General features: G+C 38.3%; 1 protein-coding gene across 5 annotated transcripts in view; it reads right to left on the reverse strand.

The window, feature by feature from the left end:
* The window catches only part of TRAK1 (trafficking kinesin protein 1), a 62931-nt gene that overhangs the window by 11214 nt on the left and 27929 nt on the right, over window positions 1–23788 (reverse strand). For 3 of the 5 annotated variants that reach the window (XM_062496964.1, XM_062496945.1, XM_062496983.1), the window contains exons 3-13: window positions 22274–22390; window positions 16866–16966; window positions 15964–16072; window positions 14097–14175; window positions 13586–13716; window positions 13006–13080; window positions 11705–11842; window positions 10027–10103; window positions 7807–8043; window positions 6556–6872; window positions 2148–2363 (exon numbers count right to left, since the gene is read on the reverse strand). In XM_062496964.1, the coding sequence (XP_062352948.1) occupies window positions 2148–2363; window positions 6556–6872; window positions 7807–8043; window positions 10027–10103; window positions 11705–11842; window positions 13006–13080; window positions 13586–13716; window positions 14097–14175; window positions 15964–16072; window positions 16866–16966; window positions 22274–22390 (1597 nt within the window). The remainder of the gene's footprint in view (window positions 1–2147; window positions 2364–6555; window positions 6873–7806; window positions 8044–10026; window positions 10104–11704; window positions 11843–13005; window positions 13081–13585; window positions 13717–14096; window positions 14176–15963; window positions 16073–16865; window positions 16967–22273; window positions 22391–23788) is intronic. The other 2 variants (XM_062496974.1, XM_062496954.1) reach the window with 1 other exon arrangement.

Consider the following 23788-nt stretch of genomic DNA (forward strand, 5'->3'; position numbering starts at 1 on the left):
CAGAAAATGGAAGGGAATGCTAGACTTTTTTACTAGTTTGTAGTCACAGAGCAGGCCTACATTTACTGCTCCACTCCAAATAAAGAACAATTTCAAATTCTTACCCAAAAATGTAAGACTAATTTGTTTTTAAAAAGAAAACCCAATAAGGAACTGAACTATATCCTTACCTATGTTTAGCCCATGACAATGAGTCTTTTACTTTTTTGACATGTTCCTGTGTTGAACACTCTTACAATTAGAAAACTTCTAAAAATTTAACCTAAGAAACATTTTTTTTCACATTTACTGTACCTTGAGTACATGAAGAACTGCTTATTCCCTTTCCTCTCTATGGCAACACATTTTACAATTAATCATATATTTTGCTGAATCTTTTATTCCCTAGATCCTAAAAATGACAGCTATTGCAGTCTTTGATTATTTCAGTCCATGTTTCTCATATCTCCAGCTTTTCTTGCTATTGTTACTCAGACTCTTCAAAACTATAAAACCCTGGATAATACCCAAAATGGTACACAACTGCCTGAAGAAGCATTATTTATTTTCATATTAATATTAAAAAAATAATAGAAACTTCCCTTCTGGGATCTCACAGAACAAGGAAAACTTTTGCCAATGCTAAGGGAAGCTGAAGGGTTTGGATGTTGAAGAAGTGGAACAAGTTGCACAGGGAAGTGGATGGATCACTACCCTGGAAGGTATATAAAAGATCTGTAGATATGGTACTTAGGGACATAGTTTAGTGGTGGACTTGGCAGTGCTGGGTCAATGCCTGGACTCAATGATCTTAGAGGTCATTTCCAACCTTAATGATTTTATGATTCAAAGTTTAACCTTAATAAAACTGACTGCAGAAAGCAGCTTATACTCAGTAGCTGAAAGCACTGAACTACCACTGCAGAGAGCTGAAGATACTCTTCATGTCATGATAATAACAGAAATATTACTGTTTAGCCCTGAGACAATCTAATCTTCCAAAGAGCAGCCAAATATTAAATTATGATTTATCCCAGAAAAAAAGAGAGGGAAGGAAGTGTCTTCATTTAAAGCAGTTATACAAAAACAAGAAGTCCAGGAAAAAAAAAAAAAAAAAAAGAGTTCTGGCAATTTTCTGATTCTGGACTAAATACAATTCTTTACCAGAGGCAAATCTTAATGAAGACTATACATCTTATTAAAATAAAAACCCCCCAAATTTCAAGAACAAGACAGAAACCCCACAAACTTAAAACACATTTATAGTCTTGAGAACCTGTAATCTTGTGCAATAACAGACTGCTAGTGTCAGTTCAGAGTATCTAATAACTCATGCAGTACTGTGTCACTTAAAAATGTTTATGTCTCAATACAGGATAAACAGGAAGGACAGGGTATGGTGTGGTGGACAAAGAGTAAGGGAAATGTTATTAGTCACTGCATAAAAACATCCCCTTAATTCTTTATCTCAGAAGGACTTTAAAAACAGGTAACTGTATCTGAGGTAAGTGAATTAAACTTTCAGAATTTCTTTCGTGATTTTTCAAGGCACTCCATTTGTTTCAGCAAAGACAAGGTAGAGGCACCTTTAGTGTACCAATCATTTAGTCTTCGATGTTTCCCAAACTACAAAAATCTAAAACATGCCATCACCACTTACGAACTGTCAGAAGAGTATCTGCACTACAGTAAATACAAAATACATGTAATCTGTACATTACACACACTTAACAGTGTGCACTAAATACACACACAAGTTGAATACATGCCACACAAAGGTTTTTGAATGAACCACTTCCTTTTAGCAGCCTTCTCTTATCACAATATAGTAGGATATTGACCACAGATATTGTTACTGAAAAACAAGATTATCAAAGAAACGATTTTTGAGCCAATGTTAGAATGGTTATGTTATAACCACTGCACGCACTATCGTGCAGACGCTACACACAAAGCAATATTATGGATGCTGTTCTGAAGAGATGTGAGAATGGCCCAGTAATCAAAATCCTGTAAAGATGTCAGTTTTACTGGACTTAATGAGTTTCCCTCACCAGACCCCTCATCATCGTCAGTCGCGGACTCCTGCATCTCCTCTGTGAAAGCCTGAGATTGGCGGGGGTTATTCTTGTTCTCTGAAACAGTCACTTGTGCTTGTGACCTCTCACCTGAGGTCTCTGTGTGCTGAACTGGCGTCGAGGTAGTTAGGCCCTTGTAAGAAATGTCACCTGTCTCATCTTCCTCATAGTCATTAAGGCAGTACACTTCATCCAGATCCAGGTCTAGGGTCCTGAAGCCCTTTGTAACAACTCCGGGCCTTGGGTCCAGGATCCCACCCAAGTGAGGCTGAGCCAGCTGCTGCCAGTGGTGCAAAGTGGCAGAACCTTGAAAGGGAACAGAAAGACAACCAAATACAATTAGCAAGCAATCCAGGACCTAAAGACAAAGTTCCACTTCATTTATCCAGAAGACCAAAGGTTCAGCAGCTCCAAACCTTTAATGTTTCTGGGTTTAATGTTTCTAGGGAGACATGTTACAGCACAAAACTGCTTCACCTATGCTTCAGCATTTCCACACCACTGTGAAATGAACCAATCACATCAGCACTTATGCAAAGCCTGGTGGTGAGAAGCTGCACACTTGTGCACATGCACTTCCCCTCCCCATAAATATCCTCATCCACTTCAATTCTTTCTCTGGATTAAGCAGTAGAAACAATTTACATTGTAACAGTTGATCTGAGCACCATCACAGAAAGCTCGAAGTGGAACATACACCACATATTCCCACATTAAACTCAAATTTAAGACAAGTGCTGAAAACATGCCAGAATTTTCTACCAGTGGCTAATGCAAGGACAGTAGTCACACAGATTACACAGCAATTTTAAGTTTGTACCATATGTTAGAAAACTCCATCAACTTCAGGCATGTGTAAGCAGATACACAACTCTGAACTACACATCAAGTCTAAATACCTATGCAGGCCCTGTGCTACAGGAATTCAACTACTATGTAACTAAATGCTACTGTACCTGTAGCTTCATCCTTGGCAGAGAAATGTTTTGAAAAAGGAGGTGCATTTTATGGAGAAAAGCATTCAATATTCAAGGTTTAATAGGAGACAGTCAGAAACAGCAATGGATCAGGAAAAATTGATATACACACCGAGATGGGCCCAGTGAAATCAGGGATTTATTTGTTTCCTCGAGTAGCAATTAAACCCTGCTTGCAAGGGCCTGCATTTTCCTGTGTGCCCACAATTACTGTCTTGAAAATTGTGACTTAAAATCACACATGCCCTATTACATGAACAAAACCTTTCTTTTCATCTCTGCCAGATAAAATCAGAGCAGTTTTTGCAGTCTTATTCCTGTTCCTTCTCTGCAAAGCAGAATACCCACTCATTCAACAAGCTGGCACACAAATGTCTCACCCATATTCGAAGACCAATAATGTTCAATTCATTGCACCATGTATGTAAAAGCCTAAACAACTGTAATACCTAGAGAAGGGGTGGCTCTCATATACATTTTCAATATGAGAAAAATACTATGGAATGAGAAAAATTGTCATTTCACATATTGCACTTGAGGAAGCTTACTGTAAACAGGAAGTGAACAGGGAAAAACTCTTTCTCTAGAATCCCTGGGAACAATGGAGGGCATTTTAAACCAATCTCACTTTTTAAGATCTGCAATATTTTAGCTCATAATAAATGGATCTGCTACATTACTTTGGCTAATGATCCTATCTATTTTTTTTTGCTTTTATTGAAAGTCTAGAGGGATTAGAGAAAATTTGTACCCTCGAGGCTCAGGAAGTAGAAACCATTACAACCCCAAAATGACACAAGAGACGTCCTTATAACTTGTATTTACTTCTGAATTGTCACAAAGGCCAAGTTTTTTGCTTTTATAAAGAAGAAATATCCCAGAATGTGAAGAAGTGACAGATACTGTCAAGCTTTAACCTAAGAGCAAAGGTTTTCTGTCAGTCTACTCCAAGAATTAAAGAATGAAGGCAAGAAAAATTTCTTTCTGCACTGCATGCAAGTATATTAACTGCATGCAAATTAATTAGCTTCTACATGCTAGCTTCTGAAGATGTAATCTTTTTCATCTTAAAGCACACCAAAACTTACACTTAAAATAAGCTCGGCAAAATAAAAACACTTACTTTTCAATATATATCTCATATTTTTCTGTAGGAAATATATTTACCAATATATCTACATTCTGAGCTTCAACATTTCTATTAAAACCACAGAAATCAAAATGGCCTAAGCTCCATCACAAAGAGGAGCATATCTGAGCCTAAAAATGTAAAATGTATGTACGGGAGTTTAATTTCCTATACAGAGAAGGAACACAAATATACAAGGGAATCCAACAATTGTAAATCCCCAATAAAAAGAAAAAAGAGAAAGTAGAAGAGGGAAATACAACACTTCTTTGGCCTACATTCAGATTCAGGTTCCTAGCAGATAGTTTTGTAAATTACCAGAAATAGTTGGCACAAGGGAATTACTGTGTAATGGTGGGACATGCCACTGAAGGAATAAAGAATATAAGACCAAAATAAGTATATGGACAGAGTAATTTTTTCCTGTATTCCTGATATCTCTGCATGATTGCCCATATGCTTTGATGATCAGTGAAAGCTTAGAAATTCACAGTGTGTTGCTTCCACAATTGCAGTGAAGCAGGTGAAGACATAACCAGTCCAATTTTATAATTTTCCTACAGACAGTGCTATTTCATGCTTATGATACAAGTCACAGCTGCAAACAAAACAAAAAAACCCCCACTGGACTATAACTAAAGCAAGTCACATCAAGTAATCCTTCTGTTTGACTGAAGAAAAGTATGTGCTGTTTTTTTAAAGGTGCAAAAGAAGATAAAGTTCTTAGTGCTTCTGTCACTTTTTCTTCTGGGGATTCAAGAGACTGCATTAAAGGAGCAGAAATCATTAACCTATAGTAAATTTATTATAGAACTGATTTTTATTTGCTCTGTTTTATGACACTAGCACTCATAACAGTAATAAAACCAAAGACACAACTACTTATAGCAGTCTGCAGGTACAGTAGACTATTTTTCCCTAGTAGTCTAAAGGCATCCATCAAGTTGAAAAAAAACCTAAGAATTCAAGAAAAATATTCAGAAAAGAAACTATGCTGAAATGAAAAAAACATCATAAAGATATTCAGTTAAACAAATACAAAACTTATGAAACAGGCAGACACAATCATGCTACAAGTAAGATCTAAAACCAAACATGGCAAGTTCTTTAAAAGGTGCAATAATTTCTAATGAGAAATGACCCAGCAAAGACACTGAACAAAATCAGGGAAAAAAAAAAAAAACCCAGACAGATAGAAAGATGATAAAGACTTTAAGAGTTTATTGGAAGACAAAAGCAGGTATAATGGGATGGTGACAGTGATAACAACCGGAAACTGAAACAAAGTGGGATCATCCTTTCCCACATGTGGTACAAGAACTTTTACGACCATTTAAAAGAAGCCATGAAAACAAACTATTAAAATCTGCTTAACAATATGGGTTTGTGCACTACGGCTATAGTTTCATTTGAATAGGTAGATACAGTACATCACTTTCTTCAGGACCTAAGAACGCTTATTTTTGCTTCTGAGTATGTGTCATACTATATGCTCCTTACAGACAAATAAATTTGTTCTAAAAAGATGAAAAAAAGGAACTGTTGCAATTAAAACACACACAATGCAATGTTGTAAGAATTTTGTTAAAGAGAGAGAGAGAGAGACAGAGAGAGAGAGAAGCCAAAGCTAAATTATGTTACCTAGTGTATCTGTGAAGTACTAATGGAAAACTTTATTTGGTTTAAAACATGTAGGAATTGACTCAACTAACTTCCAGCTACTAAAGAACTAAAAAAAGAAAGAACTAAAAAAAGCCAGGCGGACTATACTACATGTGCTTTGACAGCTTTTTTTAAACATTTCTACTGATATGGACTCTAAAGTACAGCTCTAGCCCTGACTACTATCTATCTCTATCTTGCCTTTTTCTGAGCCAACGTAAAAAGGAAATTTGACTTTAAATAAACCCACCTATTATACACATGAAGCACAAAGCCAAAGTGATTCATGTGTGACCACTTAAACAACCCATTAAGTCCAGAGATAATTCTGAATCACTATAACAGTCTTACTGGACTAACTGAAGTAGGTAAAGGCCTTTTCAGATACTATTTTACAGAACTCTTGTTTAGATTTCATAGACTGTGTCATATCCACCTTCATTTTGTAGTTATGAAATGGTAACATTTAGGTCAGATTTAAAGCTGCACTGCTGATGTGCACATGTGGCCTGTAATACTTGTTTTACTGCCTTGGCTGGGATTGTTTCCTAACTTTTAAGGCTTGTGGAAAAATATAGTAGTTAGAAGATCTCAAACCAACAGCGTGGAGTACTGTCTCTAAAGTAAAAAGAGTATGTATTGCAAAGATTTCCTGCTTTCTGCTGATGGATTAGAGACCACAAAGAGTCACTAATAACAACAGATAAAGGCCGAGGCCCTTTGTTATCACCTTCTAGTGGTTTCACAATCTGAAGCTTTTCTGGCAGGTAGGAGCGACTGCTGATAGACATTCCAGAATATCCAGTGAATTCTGAAAATCTGGAGTGAGTTCCCAGTGACATGATGCTCTCTGTGGGGGTAATGGAACCACTGTGGAGTTCTCCCTTTTCTGCCAGTTCCCGCAACTTCCTTTCCTGCTCTTCCTCAAAGAACTTGCGCTCCGAAAGGTAATTCTCTCGCCTAAGGGAGAGCCTACGAAGGGCAGTCTCCAGGTCACTGGAGCCTGGAGTCCCTGGAGTTCCAGGCTTCTTCATTCTGTCTTCATTTCTAAAACATAAAGGGGGACACAGAAAAATTAAAAACAAAAAGGGTGGAAGGGAAAAAAAAAATTTTTAGGAATGTTTAAGACTTCCACATGACAGTTTTGAGACATTCACCAATACCTTTACATTACTGTGTCTGGGAACAACCTGCTATTCATCTGGAGAGCTCAAAAGCAACCAACAGTCTTTTGTTTATCTTCCACACTAAAAGTTTTGAATCCTAGTTCCAGACTGGAAACTCCTGGATGGAAACCCGCACTTTACTTAAGAGCTTCCTCCTACAAAGAGGTGAGAGTTGTCTGCTTGTTGTGTGTCTCTCACAGTCATACAAACTCAGGTAAGCAGGCCCCATGTTAAAGGGCCAATGCTGTAAGAACACCACAGTGAATCACAAGAGTATATAAAACTGACAAACACACATTGTTTTGAGGTATTAAGCCATTTTTACTGAAAAGTATATACAGCATAGTGTGGAGTTGTACTGGGGGGAAAGTCAAGTAGCTAGAAAAGCAAAGTTCTGACTGGTTTCATTCACAGGTTTTCGTATTAGGTAACCTACAGATGCACACTTCATATATTCTGAGGATCAAAAAAGTTAACTGTAGCTGCATCTGGGATCAGAACTCCCTGGAATTCATATAATATAGTGAAAATTTAATTATTTTTAGGTGTTGACCCACAAAAACAAAGGGTGGTTTTACATCATCTGGCAATGTTGCATCTCAGAACACGTCTGAGTTGAAGACACTGATTGATACACAGTACTTTCTATAAGCTTTCTTTTTTAAATAAACCTGAGTTCTCAAAAATTATAAGCAAAAAAAGAAGAGATTTTGAAGATGCATTCCACTGTGGCACATAAGACAAAAGGAGGAAAACAGGAACACTTTGCCTTTATGCCACAAAGCGAAAGAAAATTCCAGTGTTGTGGTACTAACCCATTGTCTGAAGACTCTGTCTCTAAGATGATGCTATTGGTCTTGTTGTCTATCATGATGTTAGAGATGTCGCCCCCATAGAAACTGGAACGTGGAGTGCTGACACAGCTAGAAATTACTGAGTTCATAGCAGAGGACTGGTTAGAGCCTGGGATATTCATTGGTGACGGAGTCATGGATCTCTGCTTGACAACTTGATTGACATTTCTCACAGTCTCGAAGACCCGCTTCTGATGGCTGTAAAATACACACACACAGTTAATAATCACTCAATAACTTATTACCATGAGAAGGAACAGAGAAACAGGTAACAGCTGATTAACAGCCCTTCCTATTCATAGGTCTATCAGACACTTTGGTTTTATATATAGTTCTGTAAAGCAGTATGCATAGGGTCCATTCAATCCATCAACATAATTCTTCCATCACCCTAAAACATTTTTGACAGAACATTTGACAACTATATGCATGGACCCTTTCAAATATTAATAAAAAATAAGTGAAAGAGCATTCCAGTACATCAGCTAAAAGTGCCTTAAAGCCATTATGTACAAATCAGTTTTTAAAAACCAGAATTGACCTCCATTCAACTCTCAACAATAAACTGGCTAATTAATTTTAAAAGAGAGTTTGAATTTACTCTCCTGTCCATCTCCATACAATCAAGTCTTGCGCCTTTTCAATCTGAAACAAATTTCCAGCCCCTTTAAATAGTACTTTGAAAAAAAAAAAGAAAAAAAATATTCAGAAATATAATGGACCAAGACTTGAGAGAGAGGATGTCAAGGCTGGAAACCTCATTTTTGACCTACTTCTACACTTCTTTATCACCACTGTCTTTATACCCCAACAAACACTGTTCACGTGCTTCAAGACTGACATCAGATGACACTTCAGCAGAAATTTCTTGACAAAATAAAACTACCTTACATCATGCTGCAAAAGTTCCACTGCTGCCTTGTTTTACAGTTCAACAATGGCTGAACACAAGAATAGCACATTCCTTCTATCTGCAAGGTAACACTGCCAGGTTGTAGCAGCGACTGCATGCCTTAGGCTATTTAGTGTCATTTAAATTTCTTTCCTTCTGGTGCTCAACAGTTGCACCCTTTGTGTGGAGGCTCCAGGTCTACAGTTGTATATCTTTATGAGGCCGAAACCAAGAGTATTTATCAATAAATAGTCCCATGGAGCTTGCAGTTACTACCACTGCACAAATAAATGAAACCAAGACAAGTTATGTAACCAAAAAAAAGTATCCTGCTCTGGTACAGGCAAAGTAAATAAGACATTCTAAAGAAGTTAAACTAGCTTTAAGCTAGTTACTAGAAAGATGAAAGGATCCTATAGGGTTTGAGTATGCTCACAACTTCCTGATCTTACATTTTTCTAATCAACATTTCACTCTGTCAAAGCCTCATTTACAGTTCTTGGCTCAGGCTCAGAAAAGGTCAGCATATGCGTCAGGCATTTTGTAAATGCAATTAGAAGGTTTCTGGGAAGTGCCTACTGTACCTTCCCTGACTGTCCTGTTTTGCAAAATCTGTTTCTGTAACAGACCCTGTAAACTGGATTAACTTACTTCAAATTAAAGAATCCATGCTATGTACAAATCTGTGAGATAAACCTATTGGAGTACACGTGCAACTGGAATCAGGAAGGCCATTTCCGCAAAGCTGTGTCTATCTATAGCTTTGAGGCTGTCGCAAGCACTTAACTTGTTTCAAACTATTCTCTCATTTAATTCAACAGAACTTCAGCACAGGTGTAATGGGCATCACACTAAGTACCCAACCATTCAAAATCCCTTACTGCCCTGATGTTCTTCCTGTGAAAACAGGATTAGATCAATTGTTACTTATGTTACAAAACTCACCAAGAAAAAACTCATGAACTTGAATTCCTTCCCTAATTGGTAACTGAAGAAATCTAGCTTGGTAACACAAGAAAACAAACCTTTTCTCACTGTCAGCACTCACCAATGAAGAAAAAAGTTTACAAGAGAAGGCAAAGCCAATATATAGGTGTTTTCTTTTGGCAGCTTTAGGAGAAAACACCTGAAAAACTAGTCAATTTATTTTCCTTTCTATCATTCACATTCAGCTAGAAAAAATTCTTTCTAAATATCTAGCTCAACTATTTTCTGTTTTTTCTTTTCTCATCAAATAATTAACTTCAGATATAACTGATAAATTTGGAACCAATTCTTTTCAGTCGTACGCCAAGTCAGGAGAATCAGGTTCATCTAAATGCAGTTCTTTCCTCATTGACCCTTCTATTTCTGCTGCCAAAGAATCCTGTTAAAAATAAGCATAAAAGAGAGAAACAAATATCACAGTATTAATAGGCTGGCAGGACAGAAAATAATAAATTACTTATACAAATAAAAGTAATGAATAGTATTTCTAGAAGAAAAAAAAAGGCAAGGTTTAAATATGAAAAATGACTGGAAACTAATGTAGATATTTAAAGTACTGTCAAAATATGGCTTAGTTTCATTTTCCTGCAGTATGTACCACCTGATGATACATGATATCCACCAAAGAACCTTAAGCATTGTAGGCAACAAGATGATCCAGCTTCCTAGACTGAATTCCATACTCAGAAACACTCCCCTTTCATGTATAAAGTTTTGCTCTTTATGTTCTCATTTAAAATAAACATAAAACCCACAGCATTATCCACAAAAATGACATAATTCTTGGTACAAACCACTATATACTTTCTCCATAAGGTTAGAGGTAACAGGTCATAAATTTTCCGCAGCTGGTGACCAAGTTTTACTGCTGGGTGCAGTGTCTAAGTATCAAACATGACCAAACCTAAATGATCTTTTGTCTCATGATTCAATATTCGAAAACAATTTTCACACAAAACACATAAACCTATCTCAACACAAGCATGCTTTCCACAGCTTTCAGCTGTATTTGTGAAAGCACAATTGGTATTATTTTTGCAAGAGCAACTTGTATTATTAAATGTCTGCACTTTAATTTGGACTGTGTTCAGTCTCAGAAGGGAGCGCAAAAAGGCAAGCTAAGCCTTTGTTGGCAATTTACTTCTTGTGAGCACAAATAAAATGTATTCTTCTACAGTAAGACAAGACAAGGCAGGCCAGATTTTGCTGTTTGAACACATTAATGTATTTCAAAAGAAGCCACTGATACCATTGCCTTCAGAAGTAATCTAAGTACTCTAGTTACACAGGCAAGCACAGCAAGTCACTGGACACATTGTTATCCACTCTTTTTTCTCATTTCACTGAGGGTACTGCATATTCCCTGAGCTTTAAATGTCATAATCACATGAAATCGGGTAAAGAAAATTGATAACGCCAGTGAAAACACTGTAATTATTTGCCATAAAACAGATTAGCAACTAACATTCTTCTAATGAACCACTGAATTTTCAGTCAGCATAGAAAGAAGGTATGCTTTTAACCCTGTTCAAAGGTTTAGACTGAAGAACTAGAATGTATATCATAAATGACTAGAAAAATGCCATGTCTGGAAACCAATGTTATGTTATTAGGAAGTTATATCTCCAAGGATATTGAAGATAAACAGGTAGCTCCAAATGAACATCAGCCACCACAGTACAGGAGATGCTTAACAAAGATGTACAGAATGTGTAAGAACCTGTTATTGCTACCCAGGTTTCACAGAATAAGCACAGACAACTGCAGGTTGCATATAACACTGCAGCAGACCTGCACAGCACCACTGTTTCAGAACCAGGTATGCAAAACTGATCACTCAGGGATCCTTTAACACTGTACAAATACACATTTCACCCATGCTTATGTCAGACCTAACATCCTATCCCTGAAGCTGTAAGTCAGATGCTAACACACTTCCTTTGCTTGGTGTGTGCAGCTTTTTTCCTTAACTCTGCTTACCATAGGGAAGAGACCAAGGGAGTGGTACCGACGTGATATAGCATTTGGCATTGTCTTGTTCCTAAGGTTTTTCAGCTCTTCTTGAGCCTCATGAAGCATTTCCATGCACTCTGCATACTTGTCTTCCAGCTCTCGCAACTGTAACACAGAGAAAACAGTCCAAGACCTTATGGGGTGCACTATGACCATAAAAATCCTGTAAATTCTTTTAATACTGGTAAGCAAAAATGGTGTAGGGAAGAATATCCTACTTTAAAGGAATCTACCTCCAACAACTGAGTAACACTGGAGAATCATTAATAACGTGGATTAGTAATGGGAAGGCAGGCAGGGAGGGTCACAGTGCAGAAGGAACTGTTTGTTCCATTTCCTTCCCTACGTATGTATGTGAAGCCATTGCCAAGGAGAAAATATAGAGCTAAAAAGGTATCTTTAGTCTGATCAGGTTTAGTACTTAATCACTGCCATGATGACCACAGCGGACTGTGGTCCAGGACATTTATGCATACATACATATACACATATAGCTTTCAACAGCCTAAGACCATGCCTTATTTTTAGCTTTCTCAGGAAACATTTCTTATGTAATCACTCTGTCTACAGATGTCTGTGTACCCTCACAGCTTTTGGGTTCATCAGCCACTTCAACTAAGTTTGACAAAAGGGCAGAAGTCTGAAACACCACATTCCTACCACTTCCATAAAAATCAGCTACTTGGTTTAAAAAAAGAGATCTGGTTAATTTTCTTTTCTAAGAAAGCAATGGTGAGGCATGAGCCAAATCTTTGCTGAGCACCACAAATACAAAAGGTCCAGCCACTGGAAAAGCTTCTCTAGCCATTCCTACACTCATCACCAAGTAGTGCAAGTACAAGACACATCCGAAAGGGATCAAGATCTATTCCATCTTGCCCATCTTTTTTGACATAAATGTAGCACCCATAAGACAACCAGAACTACTAGACTCCCTTATGTTTATAACTGACCAAACAGAGCACAAATGAGCTCTTCCGTATTACTTCACTAGGTTAAAACAGCCTGAAATTGTCAGCCTAGAGAAGTCAACCCCTAAAGGCTTTCCTGTACAGCTCATAAGTCTCTGTGTTTCAAAATGTGTGTCATTTAAAGGAGCAGGGAAGAAAAGGGTTTGAACTCTACTAGGAACATAAATGTTCCTTTACTCCATATACACCAGCAAAACTGTTTATTATTTCTGTTCCAGCACAGACTAAACCTCTCATGGCAAAGCGAACAGCCACAGCTTGGCAACTAAATTATTGTATTACTAAGTATGTACTCACCTCTGCTGTGAGCTGTCTCTGGGCATCTTTGGCTGCTCCCAGATGCTGGACAAGTTCCTCATTTTCAACTGCACACTAAAATATGCCAAAGAAATGTTAGAAATACTTCAGTGTTTTGTCCTGTGATATTTGTATCCTATACTACAGGCAAGTAGGAACATTCCAACTTTTCTCACCTCTCCTTTGCAGCAATATTAATCTACACATTTGTTTAAAAACATTTAAAATGTTAACACAAGAACACACAGCATTAGAATGCACCTTGCTAAATGAACCTCCAAACTTGTGTCCACTGTAATACTTGCACTGACACTCTTGTCTTGCCAAGATCACTCAGAGCAAATTTTGTATCTAATATTTAAAATAACTTTAACTACTGCATTTGATAAAGCATATATACATCTTTTAATAAATTGATGCTTTCTAGTCAAGTATGCCAGATATTAAACACCAAACCAGGTTATCCATGTAAGGAAGGTGGAATATTTCCTTTAGGCTCTAGTACAGAGAGGATTTTAATCTGTTCTCCAGTTACACTAGTAACAAATAACAACAGTAGTCTCTCAACTGGATTGCTTACAGCTTTTGCTTTTTTCTGCAGGTCCACTATCTGAGACAGAAGATGAGTGATCTCTTCTTGCTGCCGGGCAGCATCTTCAGTTTTCTTTGCTAACTCTTCGGAGATATTGGCAATCTGGATGTTTGCATCTCCTTTAAGATAAGTAATTGCAATTAACATCAAACCCCCAAAATCAGAAAAGTAAGCATAAAGATGTTCTTTTGGAACATCACTTGCTTCAGCAGAATCCTATGCCAAATTTACAGTAAGGTATTTTTGAAAAACACTGTAGGACACAAAAACAGAAAGGCATCAAGTGCACATGCTGCAAAGGAGACTGAACATTTTCAATGCAAAACTATTTTTAAATGAGATTTACCTTTCAGCCAACATTTTCTGCTGTGAAATTTCAGCCAGAAACCTCCTTAGAGCCATTTATAAAAGGAAAGTACCACACCAAACACAACTGACTGATCTGTTTTGTTTATTATATTGAACTATCTCAAAAAAGTATAAAGATGTAGGGACATACTTAGCTCTTTTACACAGTCATTGACAAGTTGTTGCTCTTTCTCTTCATAAGTAATTGTTTCAGTCTTCAGCTGACAGGCCTGTTCAAGAAATCCACATCAAATATGCTACATTAGCACATTTGTTCTTTGCCAGTCTGTTGTTGCACTTCCATCTGCTTCAGAAAGACAAACTATTCCAATCACTCCTTCAGGAAGACAGTGAGAAACTACAGTTTTTGCCTGCCCTCCCACATGTTCTGGAAAAAGAGGCCAGGTGAACATTCAGCAGAAACATTACTGGATGGAGAAACTTGCATCATTATCACCATATCCCCACTAGATGTCACTTAACGTATTTTGCACTAAAAGTAAAAAGAAAAAGAAAGGCTTGGACATACAAACTACTAGCATGCAGAACTTGATCTGGTTACCTGAGCAAAGGTAGGTATCATCAAAAACTAAATAAATGCTTGGTTTAAATAACTGACTTAAACACTCAAGCATTTAAAAACCATGCCATTTGACCCTATTTGAAAAGTTCTGGCATTGTAACCATATATCCCACAAACAAATTTAGTGCTACCTCCTTCCCTACTTTGTTTTTTCCACTCTGACTCTGGGAGTGCCAAGAGCAGAATGGCTGCAGCCAGCTGGTTCTGTCTGGTGATACTTTGGGTCCATAATAGATTCCTAAAACTGGGGCCATGCACAGACACCAACAGACTGCATCTGCAGAGAACCACACAGCTCACAGGTTTCAGATCTGGCTTCATCCTGTGCCTTGCTGGTACAGACTACATCTCCCCAGATGGGAAGGCAGTGCTGCACGGGATTTCCTACCAGCTCCTGATGCAGTGTCTCTCTCAGTTCTAGCATTCATTATTCTCACACCATCTATTTCTCATCATCCTTGTGCAACTTCTCAATTAAGAGCACAGCAATCTCTACTACCTGATATCTTGCGCAAAGGTGTGGCACTACCTATTTACAATGGGCCCTGCATTTGCAATGGCAAATGGCAGTAACATTCTATTTCCATACATTCACTCTTAGATAAAAAGTATCTCTTCAGTTATACTCTGCTACATGTTTGCAAAGTGGTAACATGCTCCCACAGTTTAAAAACTGGATTGAAAATATAAAATTATTCACATAATAGTCAATTATTAAACTTTTGAAAACTGTGTAATCTGTGAAACAAACAGAATACTGTAAGAAATAAAAAGAAGAAAAGTACATTCAATTTAAAATATTAACTTCCTTACTTGAAGCACAAAATTAAGAAATGTATTGCAAATTTAGGCTAGCAATTACTATTTTGACAAACACTGAGTTGGTATCAGAGACCATGCCAGTCTACAAACTTGAGATTTGCAGCTCAAGTCACACCTATCTGCCAGGTCAGCCCTTTAAAACCTGTTTTAGAAGTGCAGTCCTGGACTCCAACATCTGACCATGCTCCTGAACATTCTTACTGCACAAACACCGCTTTCCATGTAGTTTCATTTGGGAAGAATTTCTTCACAGAAGGAGTGATAAGACATTGCACTGGAGTCACTGTCCCAGGAGGTTCAAGAAGGGACTGGACATGTCACTCAGGTCTCTGCTCTATTTGATAAGGTATTGATTGGTCAAAGGTTGTCTTCAGTGACCTTAAAGGTATTTTCCAACCTAAACAATTCTGTGATTCTATGTAGCTTCCACATTTCAGTCTTTCTTTCATTTAGAAAGATAAAGGGTGGTGATTAAACAACTATAGAGAGATCTGTTATATGTGGAATCATATTCTTAGTTAGACTTTCAGCTTTTAACACAAGCTTCTCAATACCTATGTTCTGGCATTCAAATGAACAACTATACTAAGCAAAACAAAGGGAGCAATTTCACCTCAGATCTAAGCACAACATTTTCCTCTTCAAGATCCTTGAGTTTCTTTTGAAGAGAGTCCAAATGAAAGTAGTTCTGGACAGAGGAAGAAGATTCATTCCTCTTCAGCCTTGTGGGAAAAAGCAATAAATGTAAATAATTTTTACATGTATTACGGCCAATCTCACAGAAGCACAGACAGAACACAGGTCTCAAAAGCAAACAGAGCCACACGAAATACAACCTATTCATGACAGTACTTTTGGGCAGCAATAAATTTGCAGTGAATTTCAAAAGATAACATTTAAAAAAATATTTATTATTCTGCACATTTCCTATGGAAAAGTTATTCAGCCAAGGCTCTGAGAAAAGAAACTACATTACTACAGGGAGCAATCCAATAGCTCCTGATTAATGCTGCACTTGGTTCATCAGAACGCAGCAATAACTCTGCAAGGGCAGACAGCCCCTCAGAGCTTGCAATGCTGTTCAGCCAGCTAGCTGCCTGGAACCCATGCTGTAAGCCACACTTTATTTCTTTCCCTTGGCTTGGAATTTTTCCAAGCCTTCAGAGTTCCTTCAAGCACACACACGTATCATGTCCCAACACATGCAAATGTATGTGGCGCACTGGGCAGCTGTCAGTGAGACACACGGCTGTCCCACCACAACTGTGACCCAGTTCCTCTGAAAGCTGTAGCATCGTGTCAGCAGTCTCCCTATGTAATGTCCCCTCCTAGTTCTTGTAACACACCTGGATAGCCAGCTGACTCAGTGCAAATCCTTGCAGCTGGAGCCTTGCACCATGTTCTGAGTCCCATTTATAGTTCTATAGCTCTAATACAGAGGCAATTTTACCACTTTTCAAAGTTATTAAATCATCCAACAGGTGACAGCTCAACATTGCAGACCAACTGACTTACGGGGTGGAACAGACAGACTCTGGTTCACTTTCTTCAGCAGCACTCGTATAGAACTGGAGCAGTTCATCTTTCATGGACAGCTCATGACGCAACTGAGAAACCTACACAAAGAAAGAGCTCACAGATCAGTAAGCTCATTTTCCAGTCACATTTTTAAGCAAAACCATCACAAATTAGCTCATTACTCACCCTTCAGGCATCATCTTGGACTAAGAGTCCAAGAGTGAAACAGAACCATTTCATTTATTTCTAAGGAAGAAGGGAAAGTGTACTTTATAAAGTAGCCACTAAATGTTTTTACAAGTCCAAATATGCAATTATTCACTGCTATTAGATGTGTTTCTTTTTTACCTTCTTTAAGATGAGCAATCCTAACTCACTGTTGCATTAGTCTAGATCCACATGCACAGTAATGGATATATTGCAATGATACAGCAAGAAATTAATGTGGCACCATCAAGCCAAACATTGCTTTTACCAATTTTGCATGATGACTGTCACCTTCTGGCTTGGATGCTGACCTTGCAGACCTCAGATGCAGACATTTCTTCCTCTCCAAGAGACTTTATATACAATTACTGAAAAGCTTGTGTAATAGGTTGCAATTGTGACTCAGGTGCCTGTTGAGCTGCAGAACACCACCACAGAGTGGGACGCTGGTGTTCTGAGGCTGTTCCAATAGTGGAGGCTGAAGTCAGTTTCCAGGTTTTATTGGCTCTAGTGAAGTAGTTTGTGGGATTCCCATACTTAGTACACAAACACATCAAAAATGAACAAAACATAAAAAGTGGGTGATTAAGATTCCCTGTAATTGTGAGCTCCACAAACATAATCTTTGTTACTTTATACTGCTGTTGTCCAAGTAAAGGGTTAAAATCTAATTAGACACTAGCACATACACCACTTCACAGCTGCTATTTAAGATGCCAGCAGCAAGAGATTACTTTTATTTGCCTTTCACAACTATAGACAGCATAACTGATCAGACACTGATCAGATCCATTCCCTTCCACCTGCACTGCAAGACTTGGCCCTCAGTTTGCACCTTCCCATGTAAAAAATGCACAGTACATTTCTTTCTATTAAACTTCTGCTTTTCATATTGTAAGCATACTTTCCTTTCTAGTTATTATTAGAAAAGAAACAGGGAGCATCAATAAAATAGATTTGAACTCCATTTTCATCGAACAAAAGAGCAGACGCAATCAAAAAAACCACTTGAATTGGTCAGAATTTGAAGCAAACAAGGTAATTTACTTAACTAAGACTGTTCTGCATAATGAGAAGTCCTAAGGCACCAAGTCTTCCTGAGATATGGGTTCTAAACAGCAAGGGGGGGAAAAAACAGCCCCATCCAACCACATTTTAGAAAACTATTAAACAAAATCTGTGCATTAATTTTTAAAGGCTCACTTTCTCCATTTCAGGAAGAGCGAAAATGCTGAACCAAAAATAACAATTTACTTCCCTTCAATGTGTTATAACTTAATCTCTTTAAGAAGCAAGAATTCAGATACTGTCTGTGGGTGGACACTAAATCATTTCCAGCTCTTGCTACTGTTTTTGTTCTGTGAATTAAAAAACTGAGGATACTATTTTTACTGCAATTTCCAAGCATTCCAATCCTCCAAAAGAGGGTGAACAGTCAGAAAGTTTGATCTTTTAATGGAACAGGACCTGAAACAAGAGGCACAAACTGAAACATGGGTGGTCCCTCCTAAACATCGGGTACAACTTTTTAATTGTGTGGTTGACTGAGCACCAGCACAGGTTGCCCAGGGAGCTTGTGGGGTCTCCATACTTGGAAATAGTCAAATACCCTCTGGACACGGTCCTCGGCAATGGACTGCAGGGGGCCCTGCGTAAGGAGAGGTTTAGACATGATGACTTCCAGAGCTCACTTCCAATCTCAATCAGTCTGTGAAACAGAACTCACTACAGTAACTTCCAGCAATACCTTCCTTTGATGCAGCATTTTGTGGTGTGCTAACTTTAGTGAGCAGCTAAACACCCACCAGCTGAGTACACGGTCTGCCCCACAATCCCCACAAGATGAAGAGAGCTCAAAAGCACAAGAGCAAGAAGAGCTTCGTGCTGAGACAGTTTAACAAGTGAAGCAAAGCTTCCCATGCAAGCAAAGCAAAAGAGACCTTGGCACACAGAACTCTCACTTGTGAAGACAAACACCACAATCATGAATGTCCCAGATTATTCCTCCTTTCCCTGACCTTCTATTGCTGAACATATGGTATAGAAGATCCCTTTGGTCAGTTTAGGTCAGCTACAAGAGGTGTGTACCTTCCCAGCATCTTGTGTAGATGGTCAACAGAGTGAAGAGGGGAAAAAAAAAAAAAAAAAAGGATGGGGAGGTTGGGAGGGGCATGCGGGAAGAATAAAAGAGCCTGGTGGATGCTGGGCAAGCAGTATTTGGCAATAGCCAAAACATTGTTATCAACACTGATTTAGTACCAAACCCAAAGCACAGCACCAGGTAGAATGGTGAAGAATATTATCAGCATCCCAGACAGACTCAGCACACATCTTCCCACTGCAAAACACTGGTGTTGTTTTATGAACAGAAACAGCCTGTTCTACATTTTCACAAGCCACTGCAACATGTGCCCTCCAGAGCAAACACTGCCTCGTGTTACTGTTGCACAATCCTGGTATTGAGACCAAGCACTAGAGACTGAGCCCTTGCTGCCCAAAAGGAAGACACGCTGTTATACCTGTTACACTGTATGTAAACAGCATGCATATAAGTACCAAGTCAAAGAGCACTTCTGTCTTTCCAGCATTACTTTCCACTCTTAACAGACCAAAAGCAATGTTCTCTTTTTAAAGCCACCATTCCAGATCATAATTCAACTTTTTCCTTTCCTCTCACTTTACACAGAACAAAATCAAACCTGGACTTTGAAACCTGCTATCATCAAAACACAAACTCTGACAGGTGACCTGGAATACAAATACCAGGTCTAGAGGGCTGTATTACTAAGAAGTTAACACAGGTTTGAGGTAGTGTTATTTGAGGATTTACACTGCATTGGAAATGCTGCCATTATAGCTTAAGAAACACAGGACAAAATAAGTAAAGGAAAAAGAAGCAGAAACTGGGACATGTAGAAAGATTAGGAGAAGCTAAAATCTAGTGAGCTTCTCCATTCCAAATACAATTCACGTTGTGCAGATTTATGGTTTACATTTCTTTGAGTATATTAATTTCGGAGCTCTAATGTCAAAGGAGACAATATCAAAGCGTGGGCAGCAGCATCCCACAGAAAAGGAACATGGAGCTGCAGCATTCTTACTGAACAGCAGATAGACACACTGTACCTGGCAACTACACTCAGCTGCTGAAAAGGCAGATACTCATCTCTGTAAACAAAATACTATATAAATAAGTACATTTACTCAGTATAATGTTTATGCTTCTATAATAGTGAAATAGTAAGCTGAGACTGAAGTGTCTGTGCACACACTGAAGTGCTTGCTTCAGTCCACTCACCCTTGTGTTCTCTAATACAGCAAAAATCTCAGATACATCAGTTTTTATTGAACATGACCACAGCCCCTTCTTAACCTTAACAGCACCTAACAACACAAAACTCAAAAGACAAACCCAAGAATCTGATGCACTTTGCACAGGTTTTTGTAACTTTGACATGTACCTATCAATGTGGCATGTTACCAGCACACAGGAAAAACTCAGTCTGCTTAATGGAATGAACAGTAGGTTTTGTCACAACAAAGGTCAAAGAGATATAAAGTGAAATTATTCATGCCATGAGATAAATACAGGTATAAAGCTAAATTACTCATGCCACAATATATATACCAATAAAACCTTAAATTTACACTATGAGCCAGAAAGAATTCGTCCCTGTATTACAGAAAACATATATATCCCAGACAAATCAATTTTAGGCAATTTTGGCAGAATTTTTGAATTATCAAACAAATTATCTTATCTCTTGTCTTTAAAGACAGTTGTCTTAGTTGCTGTTCTGTTCAAATACTCAAAATTCAGTTTTAATAGAAAATCTGCTAACTACTAAAGGCAGATTTTCAATACACAGAAGTGTCATAACTTTAAAGTCTGATGAGCTGTGCCTCAAAAGTATGAGTATCTGAAGGAGTCAAAATAACAGTGTGAAAGAGGGGTGTTGACAGAACATACAGCCCAACATACCAAGCCACCTGGTAAGAGGCTTATTTCTGGTGGCACTTTTCCTAATGCTGCTCCTCAGTCCCACTAAATAAAAACAGATGTGCACAGAGGCATCTTGTCCCTGTCCTCCACCTTCCTCAATCAAATTTTCCACTCTGGATGGATGATACAAATGCACAGTCTTGCTCAGTGACCTTGCACATACCTAGTACATGTCATATTGACCAATACACAAATAAATTGGTCTGCCTCATGATGGGACTTGGGCAGCAACTCCTCTGGGAGAGAACTGAACTAGTTTTCCATGCCAAAAAGGACAGGCTACATCAAAGGATATTATTTCATTGTGTGTGCTCCACCAGCATTTATCACACATCACTGATCACTCCATCTGCACTTTATCCTCTATGTGAGATGTTTATAATGTAACAACTCACACCCCCCGAGCAGTGTTAATTATGAACCATTTTTAAAGTTTTCACTCCACTGTGGTTCACTGTGCTCTTGCTCTCTGTCTTGCTCAAAACCACATATAGGTGAGATTCAAAAAACAAGGTCATTGCATCAGAACAGGAGAAACAACATTGGCTGCTAGCTCATTCATTAAGATGGAGTTTAGTGACAGCAGTACTTACAGATAAAGAGCTCTTTTAAAGCACAGGTGCTGTGCTGCTTGAAATAATATAAGCTTTCTTGTGTGTTTTATTGATCACCAGCATGTGGACTCCCAGCTCAGAAAGCCAGCAATACCCTAGGCTGCATCAGGCATGATCAACAGGTTGAGGGAGGTGATTCTCCTACTCAACTGTTCTCTGGTGAGCACCAAGGTCTGGAGTCCTCAAGACAAGGTAGACATGGACCTGTTCAATCAGGTCCAGAGGAAACCCACAAAAATATTACCTTCTCCTATAAGGGAAGGCTGAGAGCATTGGGGTTGTTCAGCATGGAGAAGGTAATGCTACAGAGAGACCTTACTGCAGCCTTTCAGTACTTAAATGGGGTTTATAAGGAAGATTGGGACAGACTTTTTTAGCAGGCTCTGTTGTGACAGGATAAAGGTAATGGTTTTAAACCAAAGGAGAGCAGATCTAGATTAGATATAAGGAAGACATTTTTAGCAGTGAGGGTGGTTAGACACAGGAGCAGGATGCCCACAGCCAAATGTATGGACAAGGTGAAGCTAGAAGGAAATTCACCCCATCACTGCATATACAGCATTCAGGCATAAGAATCTTACCTCTTCTCGGATGTGTTCAACCTGCTCCTCCAGGAAATCATTTCTTTCTGTCAGTGATTTATTCTTCTTTAACAGCGACTGGCCAATCCGAGCAGCTAATTCTAAGTCCCGTTCTTTCTGTGAAGCATTAAGAATAGAAAGCCAATTTCAATTTATATTTTTTTGATCACCAAAGGATCAGAGGAAGGGTAAAACTGCCTTGAAAGGGAGGGAACAAGCAACAACAAAAAGACTTTCTCCTTCTGTGAGGGTTTATTTGTTAGGGGTTTTTTGCTGATTTTCCTTTTCTACTCTTGCCTATCTTACAACAGCATTATTCAGAAAAAACTGACACCCTCTCCAAGTATTCTTCAGTTTCCACTTTCTCCACCTACAAATAAAAGGCAATAAGCTATGTAGGACCAAAAGCCAGCTACACAATGGATGTTCATCTCCTATTTTTGTGTATGCCAACCATTAGTGCTTTTGCATAAAAAACAAATCCTAGCTCTTTCCTTTTTGCAGATGTCCCAAACTACATTAAGTGGTTACTCTCATGTCATGCTTAGCCTCTTCCTCCCCCTCCTCTATGAGCACAGAACTGGAAATCACCTGCCCCAACAGTTCACCACAGGTACCAATAAAAACTAGAAGCTTATCCTGTTGATGACACGTACATATAGATATCTCAGCCTTGCAGAAGCTGGTACATGGGATTGTAATCTGCCTAGGAGAGGATGATAAGATGCATAAAATTTTGCGCTATTCATTAAGCATTTCTATTTATCATTTTCTTATTTAACTACTAGATTTTTAAAATAGTGGTAAAATGGTGATGTGGTTAACTTCCAAACGTACCCTTAGTTCAACACCATCCGAGGAAGAATTTTCTCCCTGTCACTGAAAATACTGCTCAGAGCTTACTTACTGCCCCTGACTACCACCCAGATTTTATGACTAAATGCTACCTTATATCATGCATATGTTAATGACAAAGCCTACAAAATCCTACAGCTACTGTTCACATGGATTTGAAGTCAATGAATTTGAGTGGAGAGGCTTTCATAATGGAAAAAAAAAGTTATATAATAACCAGTAAATAAAAAGAGAGGCTACTGATCAATACTGTATCTGCAAATAGCATTTTCCAAACAGTTTCTGAAGGTCAGAAATTATATTTGCATTGAAAGCTACTGGCATTATCTAGCCATAAAATCTTCATGTAATCTTATGTACAATCTTTCAGAACAATAGGTGCCACAGTAACCCGTTTGGATACGTTTGGATATATTTTAAGCCAACTTATTGTTCACTAATTTGGCTAACTTCATAAATACTTCGTGGCAAAAATACATCCTTGCGGTTTTGACTCTACAGAGGAGGAGCTATCTAGCAACAATGTTTTTTAACTTCCAGTTTGAGGAATGTAAGTGCATGTCCAGGCCCTTCAAATAACTTCCCCAGCCTTCCTACACAATTTTTAGCAATTCAGCTCTAAATCTCAGTATGAAAACATGCCTCTTACTCACACAATGA

Source organism: Cinclus cinclus, chromosome 1 (genome assembly GCF_963662255.1).
Source record: "Cinclus cinclus chromosome 1, bCinCin1.1, whole genome shotgun sequence".
NCBI classification, from domain to species: domain Eukaryota; kingdom Metazoa; phylum Chordata; class Aves; order Passeriformes; family Cinclidae; genus Cinclus; species Cinclus cinclus.